General features: G+C 36.9%; 1 protein-coding gene and 1 long non-coding RNA gene across 6 annotated transcripts in view; one reads left to right on the top strand and one right to left on the bottom strand.

Annotated features, from left to right (window-relative positions):
* Window positions 1-17,030, top strand: part of LOC138443747 (uncharacterized) — a 93,961-nt gene that overhangs the window by 45,885 nt on the left and 31,046 nt on the right. The window lies entirely within an intron of this gene.
* The window catches only part of LOC138443699 (calcium-activated chloride channel regulator 1), a 30,266-nt gene that overhangs the window by 5,536 nt on the left and 7,700 nt on the right, over window positions 1-17,030 (bottom strand). Inside the window, exons 6-12 of the mRNA XM_069596553.1 lie at window positions 12,690-12,917; window positions 11,368-11,592; window positions 4,564-4,741; window positions 1,913-2,013; window positions 1,344-1,568; window positions 945-1,215; window positions 206-376 (exon numbers count right to left, since the gene is read on the bottom strand). Coding sequence (XP_069452654.1) covers window positions 206-376; window positions 945-1,215; window positions 1,344-1,568; window positions 1,913-2,013; window positions 4,564-4,741; window positions 11,368-11,592; window positions 12,690-12,917 — 1,399 coding nt within the window. The remainder of the gene's footprint in view (window positions 1-205; window positions 377-944; window positions 1,216-1,343; window positions 1,569-1,912; window positions 2,014-4,563; window positions 4,742-11,367; window positions 11,593-12,689; window positions 12,918-17,030) is intronic.

Below are 17,030 nucleotides of genomic sequence, written 5' to 3'. Positions count from 1 at the left end.
AGGCAAGAATACTGGAGTGGGTTGCCATTTCCTCCTCTGGGAGATCTTCCCAACTCAGGGATCGAGCTCATGTCTCTTACCTCTCCTGCATTGGCAGGTGGGTTCTTTACCGCTAGTGCCACCCCCATGGTACCTTTTAATTTGAATGCTTGTCACATATAATTTACCTAGATAAATGACATATTTCTATTTTAATGCCACTTACCATTTTCAATATAGCCTGGTACATACAGGGCTTTGTTGTGTGGTTGTCTTAAACTTAGCCTAGCCGTGTTGTTTCTTGCCTGGGCAAGTACTTTTAAACTGTGTCTACCATTTCCACGGTAATCTGTAAAATATCTTGAATAGATGCCATCATTCTTGACAGTATCAGCACCTTGATATTGAAGTATAATATTAGATATACCACAAAGTAAAAATGACAGCATCAACTGTTTATGAGCCCTAGTGATGGAAGCTATTTTGGGGGATAGTATAGCACAATTTTTTAAGTACATGAATCCAAGAATCAGGCCACTTGGGTTCAAAGTCTGGTTTGGCCACTTGCCAATCTTTGACTTTGGAAAAGTCTAATTCATAGCAAAACTGTCAATTAATATTAGTTATTATTTTTTCATAAGAGAATCCTATTAAAATAAGGAAAATGTAACTAAACTGGAGAAAGCAAATGTAAAACACTGATACTAATGAAAATAGAGAAAAATTGTACTCTGTTATATGGGAAAAGTAAAATTATTCATAAAATTTAAAGAAGATAAATATGCTTATGTTCATGCCTAGATAAGATAACTAAGTGAAAGGTTAAAAAAATTTTAAAAGCATTACAATTAAATTTAATTCACTTAAAGTATGTTTCTTTGAATATATAGGAAATCCTGACTTCTAAGACATGTGACTGTAGTAGAATTTTAAGTTCAGTAGAAGTAGATGCAGATTGTTATTACCTGCACCATTGTCCCAGAGCTCCAATGTTACTTGACGTCCATCTTCGGTTTCTATAAAGGCTATTACACTGATTCCCAGTACAGGCAAAAACCCTTGACTGACTTGTGCATAAACAATCACTGGGCTAGGGTAATGGGCTGTATGTTGACTCATGTGAGCTGTCGCAGTTACTGGGGGTGTAGTAGGACTTCTTGCTCGAGTGGTCACTGTCACTGTTAGCATTTGAGAACTGGCATGATTATTTAGAAGGCTGTAAGTCCAAGTACCTGTCTGAAAATTAAAAAAAAATCTATTTTAGAGCTTTTGTAATATTTTCCTACTCCCATGTGAGATGTTGTCTTCATTTTTTTCCTTACAATTGGTTGATAAAGCATGGAGAAAATAAAAAATATTCTTACCTCTGCAATACCAGGTATTCGCAGACGAGCAGACCGAATATTTAACTTATCTTCTTTGAAATCTGAGGTTTTATATTTCTTTCCTTTTGGATCCTGGAGAAGAACTTCTGGCTTTTTTATTGTCCATGTGACAACAAAGAAAGTGTCATTTCCAATTGTACTATCCACAGGCACTGTACCATTTACCCATTTCTTTCCTGTAATTGCCAAGGCTTTGCTTTCCAACTATTAACGTAAATATAAACAACAAACACATGAGACTGATTTGTTATTACAGTTAATAAGGTTTCAAAGTTTAGACAGTTCAGAGAAATTCTAAATATACTATTAAGATTTCAATTAAAATAACCAAGAATTATGTTGAATGTTTATATTGATTAAACACAGAAGAATCAAAAGAAAAAGTGGCTATAAGTAGTAGAAAAAGCAAATTCAGTAGGATGTTTTTCTTCTGGAACCTGAAATATTTTCAGACAGATGGGTTATTTATTAGAGAGAGAAGTTACTATTTAGGGTAATAAAAATTTGTTACAAGTGTGAAAAGGCAAAGAATTTTTTAAGATACTGACCTGAACAGTCTGCTGAGTGATACTGCCACTTCTAGATGAAATTCTACTGAATGCATTAGTAAGGCCATTTATGTCTTTATTGGCATAAAACCGATGTCCTCCTAAAGTGGAATTTTATTTCTTTTATAATACTAATTTTATTTTATTTGAAAAAATTTTACTGAAATATATTTGATTAACAAAATGTTAGTTTCAGGTATGTAGCAAAGTGAATCAGTTATACAAATACATTTATCCATTCTTTTTTTTAGATCCTTTTTCCATATAGGACATTATAGAATATTGAGTAGAGTTCTCTATGCTATACAGTAGGTCTTTATTATCTATTTTATATACAGTAGTGTTTATATGTCAATCCTAATCTCCCAATTTATCTCTCCCCAGCTCCTTTTGCCCCTGGTAACTATAAATTTGTTTTCTGCACCCGTGATTCTATTTCCGTTTTGTAAATAAGTTCATTTGTACCATTTTTTTAAAAAGATTCCACATATAAGTGATATCATAGATTTATCTTTCTCTGACTTACTTCACTCAGTTTGACAATCTCTAGGTCCATCTATGTTGCTGCAAATGGCAATATTTAGTTCTCTTTTATGGAGAAGGCAATAGCACCCCACTCCAGTACTCTTGCCTGGAAAATCCCGTGGACAGAGGAGCCTGGAAGGCTGCAGTCCATGGGGTCGCTGAGGGTCAGACACGACTGAGCGACTTCACTTTCACTTTTTACTTTCACGCATTGGAGAAGGAAATGGCAACCCACTCCAGTGTTCTTGCCTGGAGAATCCCAGGGACGGGGGAGCCTGGTGGGCTGCCATCTATGGGGTCGCACAGAGTCGGACACGACTGAAGCGACTTAGCAGCAGCAGCAGCAGTTCTCTTTTGTGGCTGAGTCATATTCCATATGATTCTAATTTTAAGTGGGAAAATCATATTTGATATACTCTTATCAATATACTATAAAATACATTAAAAATTTCTTTTTAAACTTACAAAAGATGAATTTTCCAGACCTTAGGAACTTTTAGTATATCAGTATCCTAGATGTAATCCTGCAATAACTAAACCTTGCTCAAAATATCTTAGAATAAAGAAAAAAACTGGCCAAATAATATTATTTTAAAATCAATCATTAGATTTAAGTGCTTGCCACATTAGTAAAGCTTATCTAATCACCAAATAATAATATGAAAATTAAAGACAATTTAAAACTAGCTGCTTATTTTCTAGTTATATTAAGATATACCAAAACAATTAGAGAATAACAGTGTAGAATAAAGTAAAATTGATTAAAGAAAGTGAAAGTAAAGTGAAAGTGAAGTTGCTCAGTCGTGTCCAACTCTGTGACCCTGTGGACTGTAGCCCACCAGGCTCCTCCGTCCATGGGATTCTCCAGGCAAGAATACAGGAGTGGGTTGCCATTTCCTTCTCCACAGGATCTTCCTGACCCAGGGATCAAACCCAGGTCTCCCACATTGCAGGCAGACACTTTAACCTCTGAGCCACCAGGGAAGCCCCAAAATTGATTAAGTGCAGATACTAAATGATGCAAGAGTTGATGAAGAGGGAGATAACTTCGGTGTCAGGAGCTGGAAAAGAGTGGATTGCAGAGAACAAGATCTGGTATTCAGTTCTCTATGCTGTGCTGTGCTTAGTTGCTAGTTGTGTCCGACTCTCTAGTTGTGTCCAACTCTTTGAGACCCACAGACTATAGCCTACCAGACTGTCTGTCCTTGGGGATTCTCCAGGCAAGAATACTAGAGTGGGTTGCCAGCTCCTCCTCCCTGGATCTTCCCAACCCAGGGATTGAATCTGGGTCTCCCACATTGTAAGTGGATTCTTAACCATCTGAATCACCAGGGAAGCCCAAGAATAGTGAAGTGGGTAGCCTATCCCTTCTCCAAGGGATCTTCCTGACCCAGGAATCAAACCCAAGTCTCCTGCATTACAGGTGGATTGCGGATTCTTTTCCAGCTGAGCTGGTAAAGAATAAGACTTCCTTATGGCTCAGACGGTAAAGCGTTTGTCTACAATGCGGGAGACATGGGTTCGATTCCTAGGTCTGGAAGATTCCCTGGAGAAGGAAATGGCAACCCACTCCAGTACTCTTGCCTAGAAAATCCCATGGACAGAGGAGCCTGGTGTCCATGGGGTCGCAAAGAGTTGGACACGACGAGCAACTTCATTCACTTTACCAGCTGAGCTACCAGGGGAGCCCTGTCTTACTATATTGCCTTGGGCAAATAATTTGTATTCTCTAGATTTTACATTTATTCCTCAATAAAATAGTGCTAGCTGAATCTCTACTGTAATATTGATCAGGTAAGATACTGAGTAAGAATTTTGGAACTGCAGTTGAGTAAGTCCAGTAACCATGAGAGCAAAGGTTCATCTTGGTGGTAAACGTGATGAGAAATGAATGAAGAGAACACATATGGACTAATGTTAGAAGAAGCTAGTATAGGTAGAAACAGAGAGAAGTGAAATGGGGTGAGGAAAGATATTAATTTGAAGGGTGAAGAAAAGGAAAGGACAAAGATGAATCTTTGAGGACAGGAAAGTTTTGAGCAGTTTATAGTTTAAGGGGAAAGAGTCCCTGGAATGAGAGAAACTGAAAAGGTATTTTCTATTCAAACTCTATTCCAAAGGTTTACCTGTAATATCTGACAGTGTCTCCAGTTCTTTGGCAGCAGAAGGTCCCAGAGCAATGGTGTGAACGATCACACCACTTTGTTTTACCTCCTCAATGCATAAGTGTATTTCATTATCTTCCCCGTCAGTTAGTAGTATGATTTCAGAACCAGAAGTGCTCTGGTTACTCTGAATAATTGCCTAATGTTGAAAAAGCAGACTATTGTTAGTAGTTAGAGAATATCTTATCTAAATACATATAAACTAAGAATAAACCTTTTCTTTAATCTTGGAAAAGTCTTTAGGCCTATACATCAGAGTAGGCAAAAGGAAACTTCATGTTGTCATTCCAGGTTGAGCTAGCTTGGAAATGAGTGTAATGTACAATGGTCTTATAGGTTTCCAAAGGCAGAATGTTAACAGTGCTTTCACATATACTCAAGCTATCCAAGACAGAAAGAATATAACACTTAGAACACTAACACACAGTAAATATTCAGTGAATGCTAACTATTATTATTATCTCAGGAGATACTTGGGGTGGAGCCCGATGACCCAGGCAGTTTTGGTAATTTGCAGACTAGACAACATTTGTAAAGCCATGACTGAAGGGAGGTATGCAAAGTTAAATGATGTGACTTGTGTCTTTTTACGCATTTTAGTTGATAATTAAAGAATCTTAGGATTTCCTGGAAAAAACATTGACCTGTCATGAAGAAGGAGTTCATGAATTTATCAAATACTGTAATTTTGGGAGCGTGGTATTTTCCTGATTTTTTACCAAGAGTAGTGGCTAACACAATTTACTCAGAGAAACTGAGAGTAAATTCTAGCTCTTCCATTTGATGAATTGAATAGCTAGTGTTTAGTCTCTGTAGTATATGTATATATAAAATATATATGACTATAAAATATATATAATAAAGTTCTATAAAGAGTTCAGTGTAATGATTACTTTTTTGAACTTTGGAGTAAGAAAGGCCAGGTTTTGATCATGGTTTTGCCAATTACTGCTTATGTGATCTTGAGAAAGATATTTAATTACTCTGTACCTCAGTTTCTTTATGTGCAAAATAGGCATAATAATAGTGCCTGATTAAAAATTAATGGTAGCAATAAAGTAAGATTATGAATGAAAAGCATTTAACATAGGCACTAATGTAGTATATGCTCAATAAATTTCAGATATTATTGTTATGATTCTGTAAGTAAAAGCTTATATGATTTCATTACATGAGTAATTAAGAGATTTTTATTTGTTTGAATGTAATTTGATATAATCTCTTCAGCAATAGTCTGTGGTCAAAATGTCATGACACATATCAAAACATTAAGAAAAACTTATGAACTCATATGTGCAAACATGACACATTCCCAAGATATAATGCAGTCATATTTTAGAATTGAATAAACATATATAAGAATTATCATTTTTAATAGCAATCCTTCCTTGAGCACTTGCTTGTCATTTTTATTGAATTATAGTTGATTTACAATGTTATATTAGTTTCAAGTGCACAACATAGTAATTTACTATTCTATGAATTATACTGTAAAGTCATTACAAAATAATGGCTATATTTCTCTGTGCTGTACAACATATCCTGTTGTGTATTTATTTTATATGTAGTAATTTATATTTCTTAATACCATACCCTTATCTTGCACCTTCCCCTATTCTCTCCCCATTGGTTACCACTAGATTGTTCTCTATATCTGTGAGCCTGTGTTGCTATATACATAATATTTGTATAATTTTTTAGGTCCTGCATATAACTGATAATAGAATTTTTGTCTTTCTCTGCCTGACTTATTTTATTAAGCATGGTATCCTCTAGGTCCATCCACATTGTTGCAAATAGCAGAATCTCATTCTTTTTTTTATTGCTGAGTAATAGTCCACTGTATATATTTATATATACATACATACACACTAAATCTTCTTTATTCATTCTTCTCTTGATGGACACTTGGTTTGCTGCTATATCTAGGCTATTGTAAATGATGCTGCTATGAACATTAGGGGAGCACTTATTTATCTGGCATATTTCTCAATTAAATGAGATAAGTACTATTGCTTTTTTTCCTTCAAAGGAAAAGAAGTGCAAGAAGGCAAAGTAGTTGTCTGAAGAGGCTTTACAAAGAGCTGAGGAAAGAAGAGAAGTGAAAAGCAAAGGAGAAAGGAAAAGATACACTCAACTGAATGCAGAGTTCCAGAGAATAGCAAGGAGAGCCAAGAAGGCCTTCTTAAATTAACAATGTAAAGAAATAGAGGAAAACAATAGAATGGAAAAGACTAGAGATGTCTTCAAGAAAATGGAGATATCAAGGGAACATTTCATGCAAGGATGGATACAGTAAAGAACAGAGTGCTAAGGCCCTAACCAAAGCATAAGAGATTAAGAAGAGGTGGCTAGAATACACAGAGGAACTATACAAAAAGGATATTAATGGCACTGATAACCCTGATAGTGTGGTAACTCACCTAGAGACGGACATCCTGGAGTGTGAAGTCAAGTGGGCTTAGGAAGCATTACTATGAACAAAGCTAGTGGAGGTGCTAGAAGTACAACTGAACTATATCAAATCCTAAAAGATGATGCTGTTAAAATGTTGCACTCAGTACTTCAGCAAATTTGGAAAACTCAGCCGTAGCCACAGGACTGGAAAAGGTCAGTTTTCATTCCAATCCCAAAGAAAGGCAATGCCAAAGTATGTTTAAACTACTGAGTAATTGTGCTCATTTCACATACTAGTAAAGTTATGCCAAAATCCTTCAAGCTGGCTTCAGTAGTATGTGAACTGAGAACTTTCAGATGTACAAACTGAATTTAGAAAAGGCAGAGGAATCAGAAGTCAAATTGGCAACATCTAGTGGATCATGAAAAAAACAAAAGAATTTTTAAAAATCTGCTTCATCGACTATGCTAATAGTCAATGATTGACTGTGTGGATCACAACAACTGTGGAAAATTCTGAAAGAGATGGGAATACTAGACCACCTTACCTGTCTCCTGAGAAACCTGTATGTAGGTCAGGAAGCAACAGTTAGAACCTTACATGGAACAACTGACTGGTTTCAAATTGGGAAAGGAGTGTGACAAGGCTGCTTATTTAACTTATATACAGAGTACATTATGCTAAATGCTGGGCTGAATTAATCACAAGCTGGAATCAAGATTGCTGGGAGAAATATCAACAACCTCTGATAAGCAGATGATACCACTCAAATGGCAGAAAATGAAGAGGAACTAAAGAGCCTCTTGATGAGGGCGGAAGAAGAGAGGGAAAAAACTGGCTCAAAACTCAGCATTCAAAAAACTAAGGTCGTGGCATCTGATCCCATCACTTCATGGCAAATAGAAGGGGAAAAAGTGGAAACAGTGACAGATTTTATTTTCTTGGGCTCCAAAACCACTGCAGACAGTGACTGCAGCCTTGAAAAAAAAAAAAATGCTTGCTCCTTAGCAAAACCGACACAGATGTAAAGAACAAACTTTTGGACTATGTGGGAGAAGACAAGGGTGGGATGTTTTGAGAGAATAGCATTGAAACATATATATTGCCATATGTAAAGCAGATGACCAGTGGAAGTTCAATTCATGAAGCAGGGCACTCAAAGCCAGTGCTCTGGGACAACCCAGAGGGATGGGATGGGGAGGGAGGTGGGAGGAGTGTTCAGGATGAGGGGAACATGTGCACCTGTGGCTGATTCATATCGATGTAGGCAAAAACCACCACAATATTGTAAAGTAATTATCCTCCAATTTAAATAAATAAATTAATTAATAAAAAGATGCTTGCTTCTTGAAAGCTATGAAAAACCTAAACAGCATGTTTAAAAGCAAAGACATCACTTTGCTGACAAAAGTCAGTCTAATCAAAGTTATAGTTTTTCCAGTAGTCATGTACAGTTGTGAGAGCTGGACCATAAAAAAGGCTAAATGCTGAAGAATTGATGTTTCTGAATTGTGGTGCTGGAGAAGACTCCTGAGTGTCCCTTGGACTGCAAGGAGATCAAATTAGTCAATTCTTAAGGGAATCGACCCTGAATATTCATTGTAGGGACTGATGCTGAAGCTGAAGCTCCAGTACTTTGGCCCCCTAGTGTGAAGAGCCAACTCATTGGAAAAGACTTTGATGCTGGGAAAAATTGAAGGCAAAGGAGAAGGAGGTGGCAGAAGTTGAAATGGTTAGATAGCATCACTGACTCATGGACATGAATTTGAGCAAACTTTGGGAGATAATAGAGGACAGAGGAGCCTGGTGTGCTGCAGTCCATGTGGTCACAAAGAACTGGATACAACTTAGCGACTGAACAAGAACAACAAGTATTACTTCTCATATTCCATTAATTGAGGAAACTGAGATTTCTTTGAGTTGAGTAGCTCACCCAAGGTCATTTAGCTAGGGAATAACAGAATCACAGTCGCAGGTTTGTCTGGATTTGGAACTTGTGTATTTTCTTAAACCTGTATGCTTTACAGAAAATAAACATCATGAGGAAAGCTAGGAGTTTGCATTAACTAGTGGCCCAGATGAGAGGAATAATCTTCATTTTTTAGCTGAGGCAGTGAGAGGATCAGAGAAGGGAAACAGTTTTCTGTTTTCTTTTGACTGAAGGAATATAAATAGACTTAAACAGAGGCTATCTTAGATTGGAAGAGATTCAGATGAGTACTGGAGGCAGTTTAATATAGTGCTCAAAAGTTGCTCACAACTTTTGATTTCACAATTTTTATTTCAGTAAACTTCTACCTATGTATTTTGAGTTTCATACTAAAGCAACTACCTCTATTTTTGTGATTTTCAATGTCAATTTAATTGGATGAACTGGGGTTTTCTTTATCCAGAATATAAAAATCTTAGTAATCTCCCTCTTCTAAAATACCTTTAACAGCATTATTTTGTCCTCATAGAAATTTGGACTATGGAGTGATAAAGAAATGAGGACTTTCTCAATAAAATCATGATGATTATGTTTGCACAGAATTTTTCTTCCCTTTAACCACTCCTCAGTGCAACGCAGTACCTCAGGAGTATGAACAATAGGCGATAGAATGTCTTTAAAAATTATTTAAATGAGAGTTCAAGATGGCAGAATAGAAGGATGTGTGCTCATCTCCTCCTGTGAGAACACCAAAATCTCAACTAGTTGTTGAGCAGTCATCAACAGGAAGATGCTGGAATCCACCAAAAAAAGATACCCAACATCCCCCCTTGGCATAAGCCCTGTTGGAGGTCACCATTAACCCTAGAGCCTGTAGACCCCAAGGCTGGGTCGCCTCAGGCCAAACAACTAACAGAGGGCGAGCACAACCCTACGCATCAGCAGATAATTGGGTTGAAATTTATTGAGCAACGCCCTCCCCACCAGTGCAAGACCCAGTTTTCCCCACTGCCAGTCCCTCCCATCAGGAAGCTTACACAAGCCTCTTAGCCTCCTCCATCAGAAAGCAAGACAGAGGAAGCAAGAAGAACCACAATCCCACAGCTAGAACAAAAGCCACATTACAGGAAGTTAATCAGGATGACAAAGCAGAAGGTTATATCCCAGATGAGGGGGCAAGAAAAAACCCCAGAAAAACACTGAATGTTGTGGAGATAGGCAAATTCCCAGAAAAATAATTCAGAATAATGACAGTGAAGATGATCCAGGATCTCGGGAACAATGGTGCACATGCAAAAAATGTTTACTAAAGACCTATAAGAACTAAAGAACAAACAGAGATGAATAATACATTAGAAGGAGTCACTAGTAGAATAACTGAGGCAGAAGAACGGATAAATGACCTGGAGGACAGAATGGTGGAAATCACTCCCATAGAACAGAATATAGAAAAAAGAATGAAAAAAAAAAAAAAGATAGCCTAAGAGACCCCTGGGACAGCATTAAACGCACCAACATTCACATTTTAGGGGTCTCAGAAGTAGAAGAGAGAGAGGAAGGACCTGAGAAAATATTTGAAGAGTTTATAACTGAAACTTCCCTAACACGGGAATGGAAATAGTCAACCAAGTCCAGAAACCACAGGGAGTCCCACGCAGGATAAACCCAAGGAGGAACACACTGAGACACATAGTAATCAAACTGACAAAAATTAAAGGCAAAGTAGAATATTTAAAACAACAAGGAAAAATGACCAGTAACATACAATAGTACTCCCATCAGGTTATCAGCTGATTTCTCAACAGTAACTCTATAAACCAGAAGGGAATGACATGATATATTTAAAGTGATGAAAGAATCTACATCCAAGAATATTCTACATAACAAGACTCTCATTCAGATTTGATGGAGAATCGAAAGCTTTCCAGATAAGCAAAAGCTGAGAATATTCAGTGCCACCAAACCAGCTGTACAACGAATGCTAAAGGAACTTGTAGGCTGGAAACAAGACAAGGAAAAGACCTATGAGAAATAAACCCAAAACAATTAAGAAAATGGTAATAGGACCATACATAACCATAATTACCTTAAATGCAAATGGATTAAATGCACCAACTAAAAGATATAGACTGGCTGGGCAGATAAAAACATGTGCATGTAGGTACTTCCGCTTACCACATCACTCTGCTTGACCCCCCAAACAGTATGTAATTATTTTACATTGTTAGGTTAATCATGTCGCGATTATGGCCTGCAATTGTAATTATCTTTTATTTTTTGTCTGGCTATTGATTGTGAAAACAGATAAACATCTTTTATTATTGAAAAAAATTACTTAAATGAGAGACCTCTATGCTCACGACCCTTGTAAGAAAGCTGGACAATATTAAAAGTAATAATGAATGCAATGATACTTATAAAAGTATTTTTATTTTACCTGAAATCCTGCTTTGAGCCCCCTACAAATTGAAGTTCCACCATCAGCTTCTTGAGGCAGATTTGCAGTGATATTTTTGTAAACATTATCATCAGTTATTTTTGTTAGGTGATTTTGGATTTCAGCAACACTGTCAAATGTAACCATCCCAACGAAGGATCCCTTTTCAATAATTTGAATCAAGAATAATTCTGCTGCTTGATTCATTCGAAAGAGACGATCTTCCTGTAAGAAAAGAAAGTGAAAGTGAAGTCTCTCAGTCGTGTCCGAGTCTTTGCGACCCCCATGGACTGTAGCCTATCAGGCTCTTCCTTCCATGGGATTATCCAGGCAAGAATACTGGAGTGGGTTGCCATTTCCTTCTCCAGGGGATCTTCCTGACCCAGGGATCAAACCTGGGTCTCCTGCATTGTGGGCAGATGCTTTAACCTCTGAGCCACCAGCGAAGCCCCTATTTGTTTTAATATCCCTAACAAATTCTTATAATTTAAACTAAAGGGATTTAATAATTCCAGTAATCACTGAATCAATTATTGTGGCATGTCTGAACAATCCCCGAGTTTCCTCCAATCTTGACAGACTGGTGAAAAGAAAGTTCATGGCCAGAGAGCATGGTAATAATTGATTACTGTATTTTAGCATTTAACTTCATTATATTAAAAAGAAATATTAAAGAAAAACTTAAAAAGTCAGTCATGTCATACTTGGAAAAGCCCTGAAAATGTATTCTATCTTCTTTAATAATAAGGAAATAATTTAAAATGCACACAAAAATGTTTGTTGCAGTGTAATTTTTGAGAAGTTGAAAATCATCAAAATGTCCATTAATCGGGGGTTATTTAACTAAATTATAGTTTGTGCATATGATACAATCATTAAAATATGTTTTATGGAATCATTTTTTCCCCTGGGGAGTGTTTAAGGTATAGTATGTAAAAAATCATATTATGAAATATTGTGTAAGATAATCACATTTTTGAGGAGGAAATACAAATGCATAAACAGAAAAAAAGAATTATAATATGCTCAGTGGTGGAATCATAAGTGATTTTCATTTTTTCTTTTTGTTCAGTTATATTATTTCTTGTTTGTTAGAACTAAAAGTTAAAAGAATAAATGTCATCCATAATCCAATAACCTTAATATAACAGTTTCTTTAATTTTAGTATATTATCTTCTAGTGCTTGTCCATACAAAGTCATCAATTAGAATTTATTAGAATAATAAATTTTAGTTAACTTAGTAAAACTAAACCTAAGATTAAATTATACTTCTATTAGCTTAAATATCTAATTTAAAAGAGCTAAAAATAAAAATCTTACTGAAGACATGCTTCCAGATTTATCAAGTACCAAACAAACTACTCGCTGTTTGGACCTGAGCAATGAAAATGTAGGACGAGTCGGTGGGTTCATTTCTGTCATGGGAGATGTATTCTGAAAGTCAGCAGAGTTCATGATTACATCCCATGTGCTTTTGCCATTGCACATTTTGTTTTGTAGGTTTGGAGCTTCCGTATTGTGTGTTTTTTCTGTACAAAATTCAGTCACCTGGAAAAAAATCAATTGAAAGACAATTATACAGTAACTGATGCATTACCTCCCTTTCCAAATATACAGCTGGCTGTGTTATACATCCTTCACAGATTTTATCTCCGGATAATTAATAATCATTTCATAATCTAACATTCTCACATCTGTTTTGCATACTTTAGTGGAGAAAAAGCAAAGTAAAATCATATGCACTGGAAAATTATTTGGTAATTTTTTTAGGTATGGATGTCTGACTCTTTGTGACCCCATGGACTGTAGCCTGCCAGAGTCCTCTGTCCATGGAATTCTCCAGGCAAGAATACTCTAGTGGGTAGCCATTCCCTTCTCCAGGGAATCTTTCTGACTTAGAGATCAAACCCAGGTCTTCTGCACTGCAGGCAGATTCTTCACCATCTGAGTTACCAGGGAAGTCCCTGGGGGATGATGGTGGCTAACATCATCTTAACTGCTTAAGTTAACTTCTTACTTTCCCTTCTAGACTCTTGGGGAATTCAAGCTTTGAAATAAGTTTAATGGAAAAAGGGGTAGGAGTTGTAGTAATTTCTAGCTGACCCCTAAAAGTAGGCTAAAGAATACAGCCTTCTTTAATTGCCTAAGTATTTGCTATCTCTTTATAATTTATTGGAAAACTTGAAAACAAATATATAACAATATTACATTGTTACTCAAAATGTTATTGGCTCTGTGAACTCAGACATAAATAAAATAATACTCCTGAAAAAGCAGTGACAATGTGGGAAGAAAAGAAATGTGATGCCTCCTTAGGAAGCATCACTATGAACAAAGCTAGTGGAGGTGATAGAATTGCAGTTGAGCTATTTCAAATCCTAAAAGATGATGCTGTGAAAGTGCTGCACGCAATATGCCAGCAAATTTGGAAAACTCAGCAGTGGCCACAGGACTTGAAAAGGTCAGTTTTCATTCCAATCCCAAAGAAAGACAATGCCAAAGAATGCTCAAACTGCCGCACAATTGCACTCATCTCACATGCTAGTAAAGGAATGCTCAAAATTCTCCAAGCCAGGTTTCAACAATATGTGAACCGTGAACTTCCAGATGTTCAAGCTGATTTTAGAAAAGGCAGAGGAACCAGAGATCAAATTGTCAACATCTGCTGAATCACCGAAAAAGCAAGAGAGTTCCAGAAAATCATCTATTTCTGCTTTATTGACTATGTCAAAGCCTTTGACTATGTGGATCACAATAAACTGTGGAAAATTCTGAAAGAGATGGGAATACCAGGCAACCTGACCTGCCTCCTGAGAAATTCGTATGTAGTTCAAGAAACAATAGTCAGAACCAGACATAGACAATGGACTCATTCAAATTTGGGAAAGGAGTATATCAAAGCTGTATATTGTCACCCTGCTTATTTAACTTATATGAGAAACGCTGGGCTGGAAGAAGCACAAGCTGAAATCAAGACTGCCGGGAGAAATATCAATAACCTGAGATATGCAGATGACACCACCCTTATGGCAGAAAGTGAGAAAGAACTAAAGAGCCTCTTGACGAAAATGAAAGAGGAGAGTGAAAAAGCTGGCTTTAAACTCAACATTGAAAAAACTAAGATCATGGCATCTGTTCCCATCAGTTCATGGCAAATAGATGGGGAAACAGTGGAAACAGTGATAGACTTTATTTTGGGGGGCTCCAAAATCACTGCAGATGGTGATTGCAGCTATGAAATTAAAAGACGCTAACTCCTTGGGCCAACCTAGACAGCATATTAAAAAGCAGAGACATTACTTTGCTGACAAAGGTCTGTCTAGTCAAAGCTATGGTTTTTCCAATAGTCATGTATGGATGTGATAGTTGGACTATCAGAAAGCTGAGTGCTGAAGAATTGATGCTTTTGAACTGTGATGTTGGAGAAGACTCTTTAGAATCTCTTGGACTGCAAAGAGATCCAACCTATCCATCCTATAGGAAATCAGTCCTGAATATTCATTGGAAGGACTGATGCTGAAGCTGAAACTTCAATACATTGGCTGCCTGATGCAAAGAACTGATTCATTTGAAAAGACCCTGTTGCTGGGAAAGATTGATGGTGGGAGGAGAAGGGGATGACAGAGGATGAGATGGTTGGATGGCATCACTGACTCGATGCACATGAGTTTGAGTAAGCTCCGGGAGTTGGTGATGGACATGGAAGCCTGGCGTGCTGCAGTGCATTGGGTTGCAAAGAGTCAGACACGACTGAACCACTGAACTGAACTGAACTGAACTGGTGAGTCACGTCCAGTAATTCTGCCAAATGATGTTCCATTACTATAGAACCTATTAAAATCCTCCAAGTTTTGAAAATTTAGCGAGTTGGAGAAACACTGGATAAATTAGTATAGCATTAGGAGAGAATTCGTCTTACAGTAAAGCCTCAGCTTTTAAGCGTCACTTTGTTTTTTTGAATGTCCTCCTTATATAAAGCTCTGGTTATAAGTTCAGGTTTAGAACTAAATTATTAAACTTGCATAACTTTTATTCAAGTTGTAAGTTTCTTTTCCTTCTCTTATGTTTCTGACCTATATTTCTCAGAAGGGGATATATTGGATGGAAGAAAAGTATAGTTTTCAGTCAAAGCAGTAATTTATAATCATCTTGATGTTATGAAATGCATGTGAAACATGACTCCTTTCACTACTGTCACTGCCTTTATTCATGACCTTAAGGTCTCTTGTCTGCCTGTTTTCATGTCCTTCCAACTGGTCTGCCTACCTCCATCATCTCACTCCCTTTTGTTTTTCACAGCCAGTAGAATTGTCCTGAAGGAATTAGCTCGTTACATTACAAGCCTGAGGCTGAAAAAATAACAATCTAAACACCTTAGGTTGGTAGGTTCCAATTTTGTGTTTCAGTCTCATTCCATGATTCTTCCTTACCGTGTATATTTTGCTTATAGAACACTGAACTTTCTCCTGTTCTTTAGAGTATGCCAGAAACTTTTATAAGGTTCTCTCTAATCCAAATGGATAAAGGGAACAGGAAGTTTGTGCAAATTATAAAAAGGTGCCCCTTTCTCAAGTTCTTTGTATTTCTATCCAGTAGTCATGTATGGATGTGAGAGTTGAACCATAAAGAAGGCTGAGTGCCAAAGAATCGATGCTTTTGAACTGTGGTGTTGAACACTCTTGAGAGTTACTTGGACAGCAAGGAGATCAAAATGGTCAATCCTAAAGGAAACCAACCCTGAATATTCATTGGAAGGATTGATGCTGATGCTGATGATGAAGCTCTAGTACTTTGGCCACCTGATATGAAGAACTGACTCACTGAAAAAGACCCTGATGCTGGGAAAGATTGAAGGCAGGAGTAGAAGGGGGCAACAGCAGATGAGATGGTTCGATGGCATCACTGAGTCAATGAACATGAGTTTGAGCAAAATCTGGGAGGTGGTGTAGGACAGGGAAGCCTGGCATGCTGCAGTTCATGGGGTTTCAAAGAGTTCGGCACATCTTGGTGACTGAACAACAACAATACGTTGAAAATTGTTTTAATATTAAAATTTTAGTGACCATGCTGCAGATAATTTGGGCAGTGCTCAACTTGTACAGTCATCTGTGGCATCCGTGTATTTTTCCATCTTTGTTTTTGTAAACCTGTTTCTTTGCCTAGAATACACTTCCTCTTCCTGCTTTAGCAAGTTCATACTAATTTTTTTTCCAAATCCCAACTCAAAGCTCAGTTCTTTAGAATCTGTTTTCTGACCTCTAGTTGGAGACATTTTCTATACTCCCACAATACTTGGTTTTCGTTTCTTCCTACTTTGTATTCTTATTTATTTTTCTTATATCTACCAGCCTCACTAAATTGAGTTCCTCAAAAACAATTCTTTTTATTTGTATATTTTTTCTGCTCTTAATACAGTGCTGGACATGAAGTGGGAGTAATGAAGTTTAAAGGAAGAAAATCATGGACTTGAATATTCATTATTTCAGAGCACGTTTATTTCTCCTGGGTCTGAGCTTATGCCTTGGGGAACAGTCATACAATGTATTTAGTCTATATGATAATAATTAGAAGGTATGTATTTAGTCTATGTTATAATAATTAGAAGGTAGTGTTATGCATAAGGTATTATAGTTAAAGTACAGTATTTATCTCTGAGCCATA

Source organism: Ovis canadensis, chromosome 1, assembly GCF_042477335.2.
Source record: "Ovis canadensis isolate MfBH-ARS-UI-01 breed Bighorn chromosome 1, ARS-UI_OviCan_v2, whole genome shotgun sequence".
Lineage (NCBI taxonomy): Eukaryota > Metazoa > Chordata > Mammalia > Artiodactyla > Bovidae > Ovis > Ovis canadensis.
Note: the sequence above shows the minus strand (reverse complement) of the source record. Positions and strands in the feature narration are given on the sequence as shown.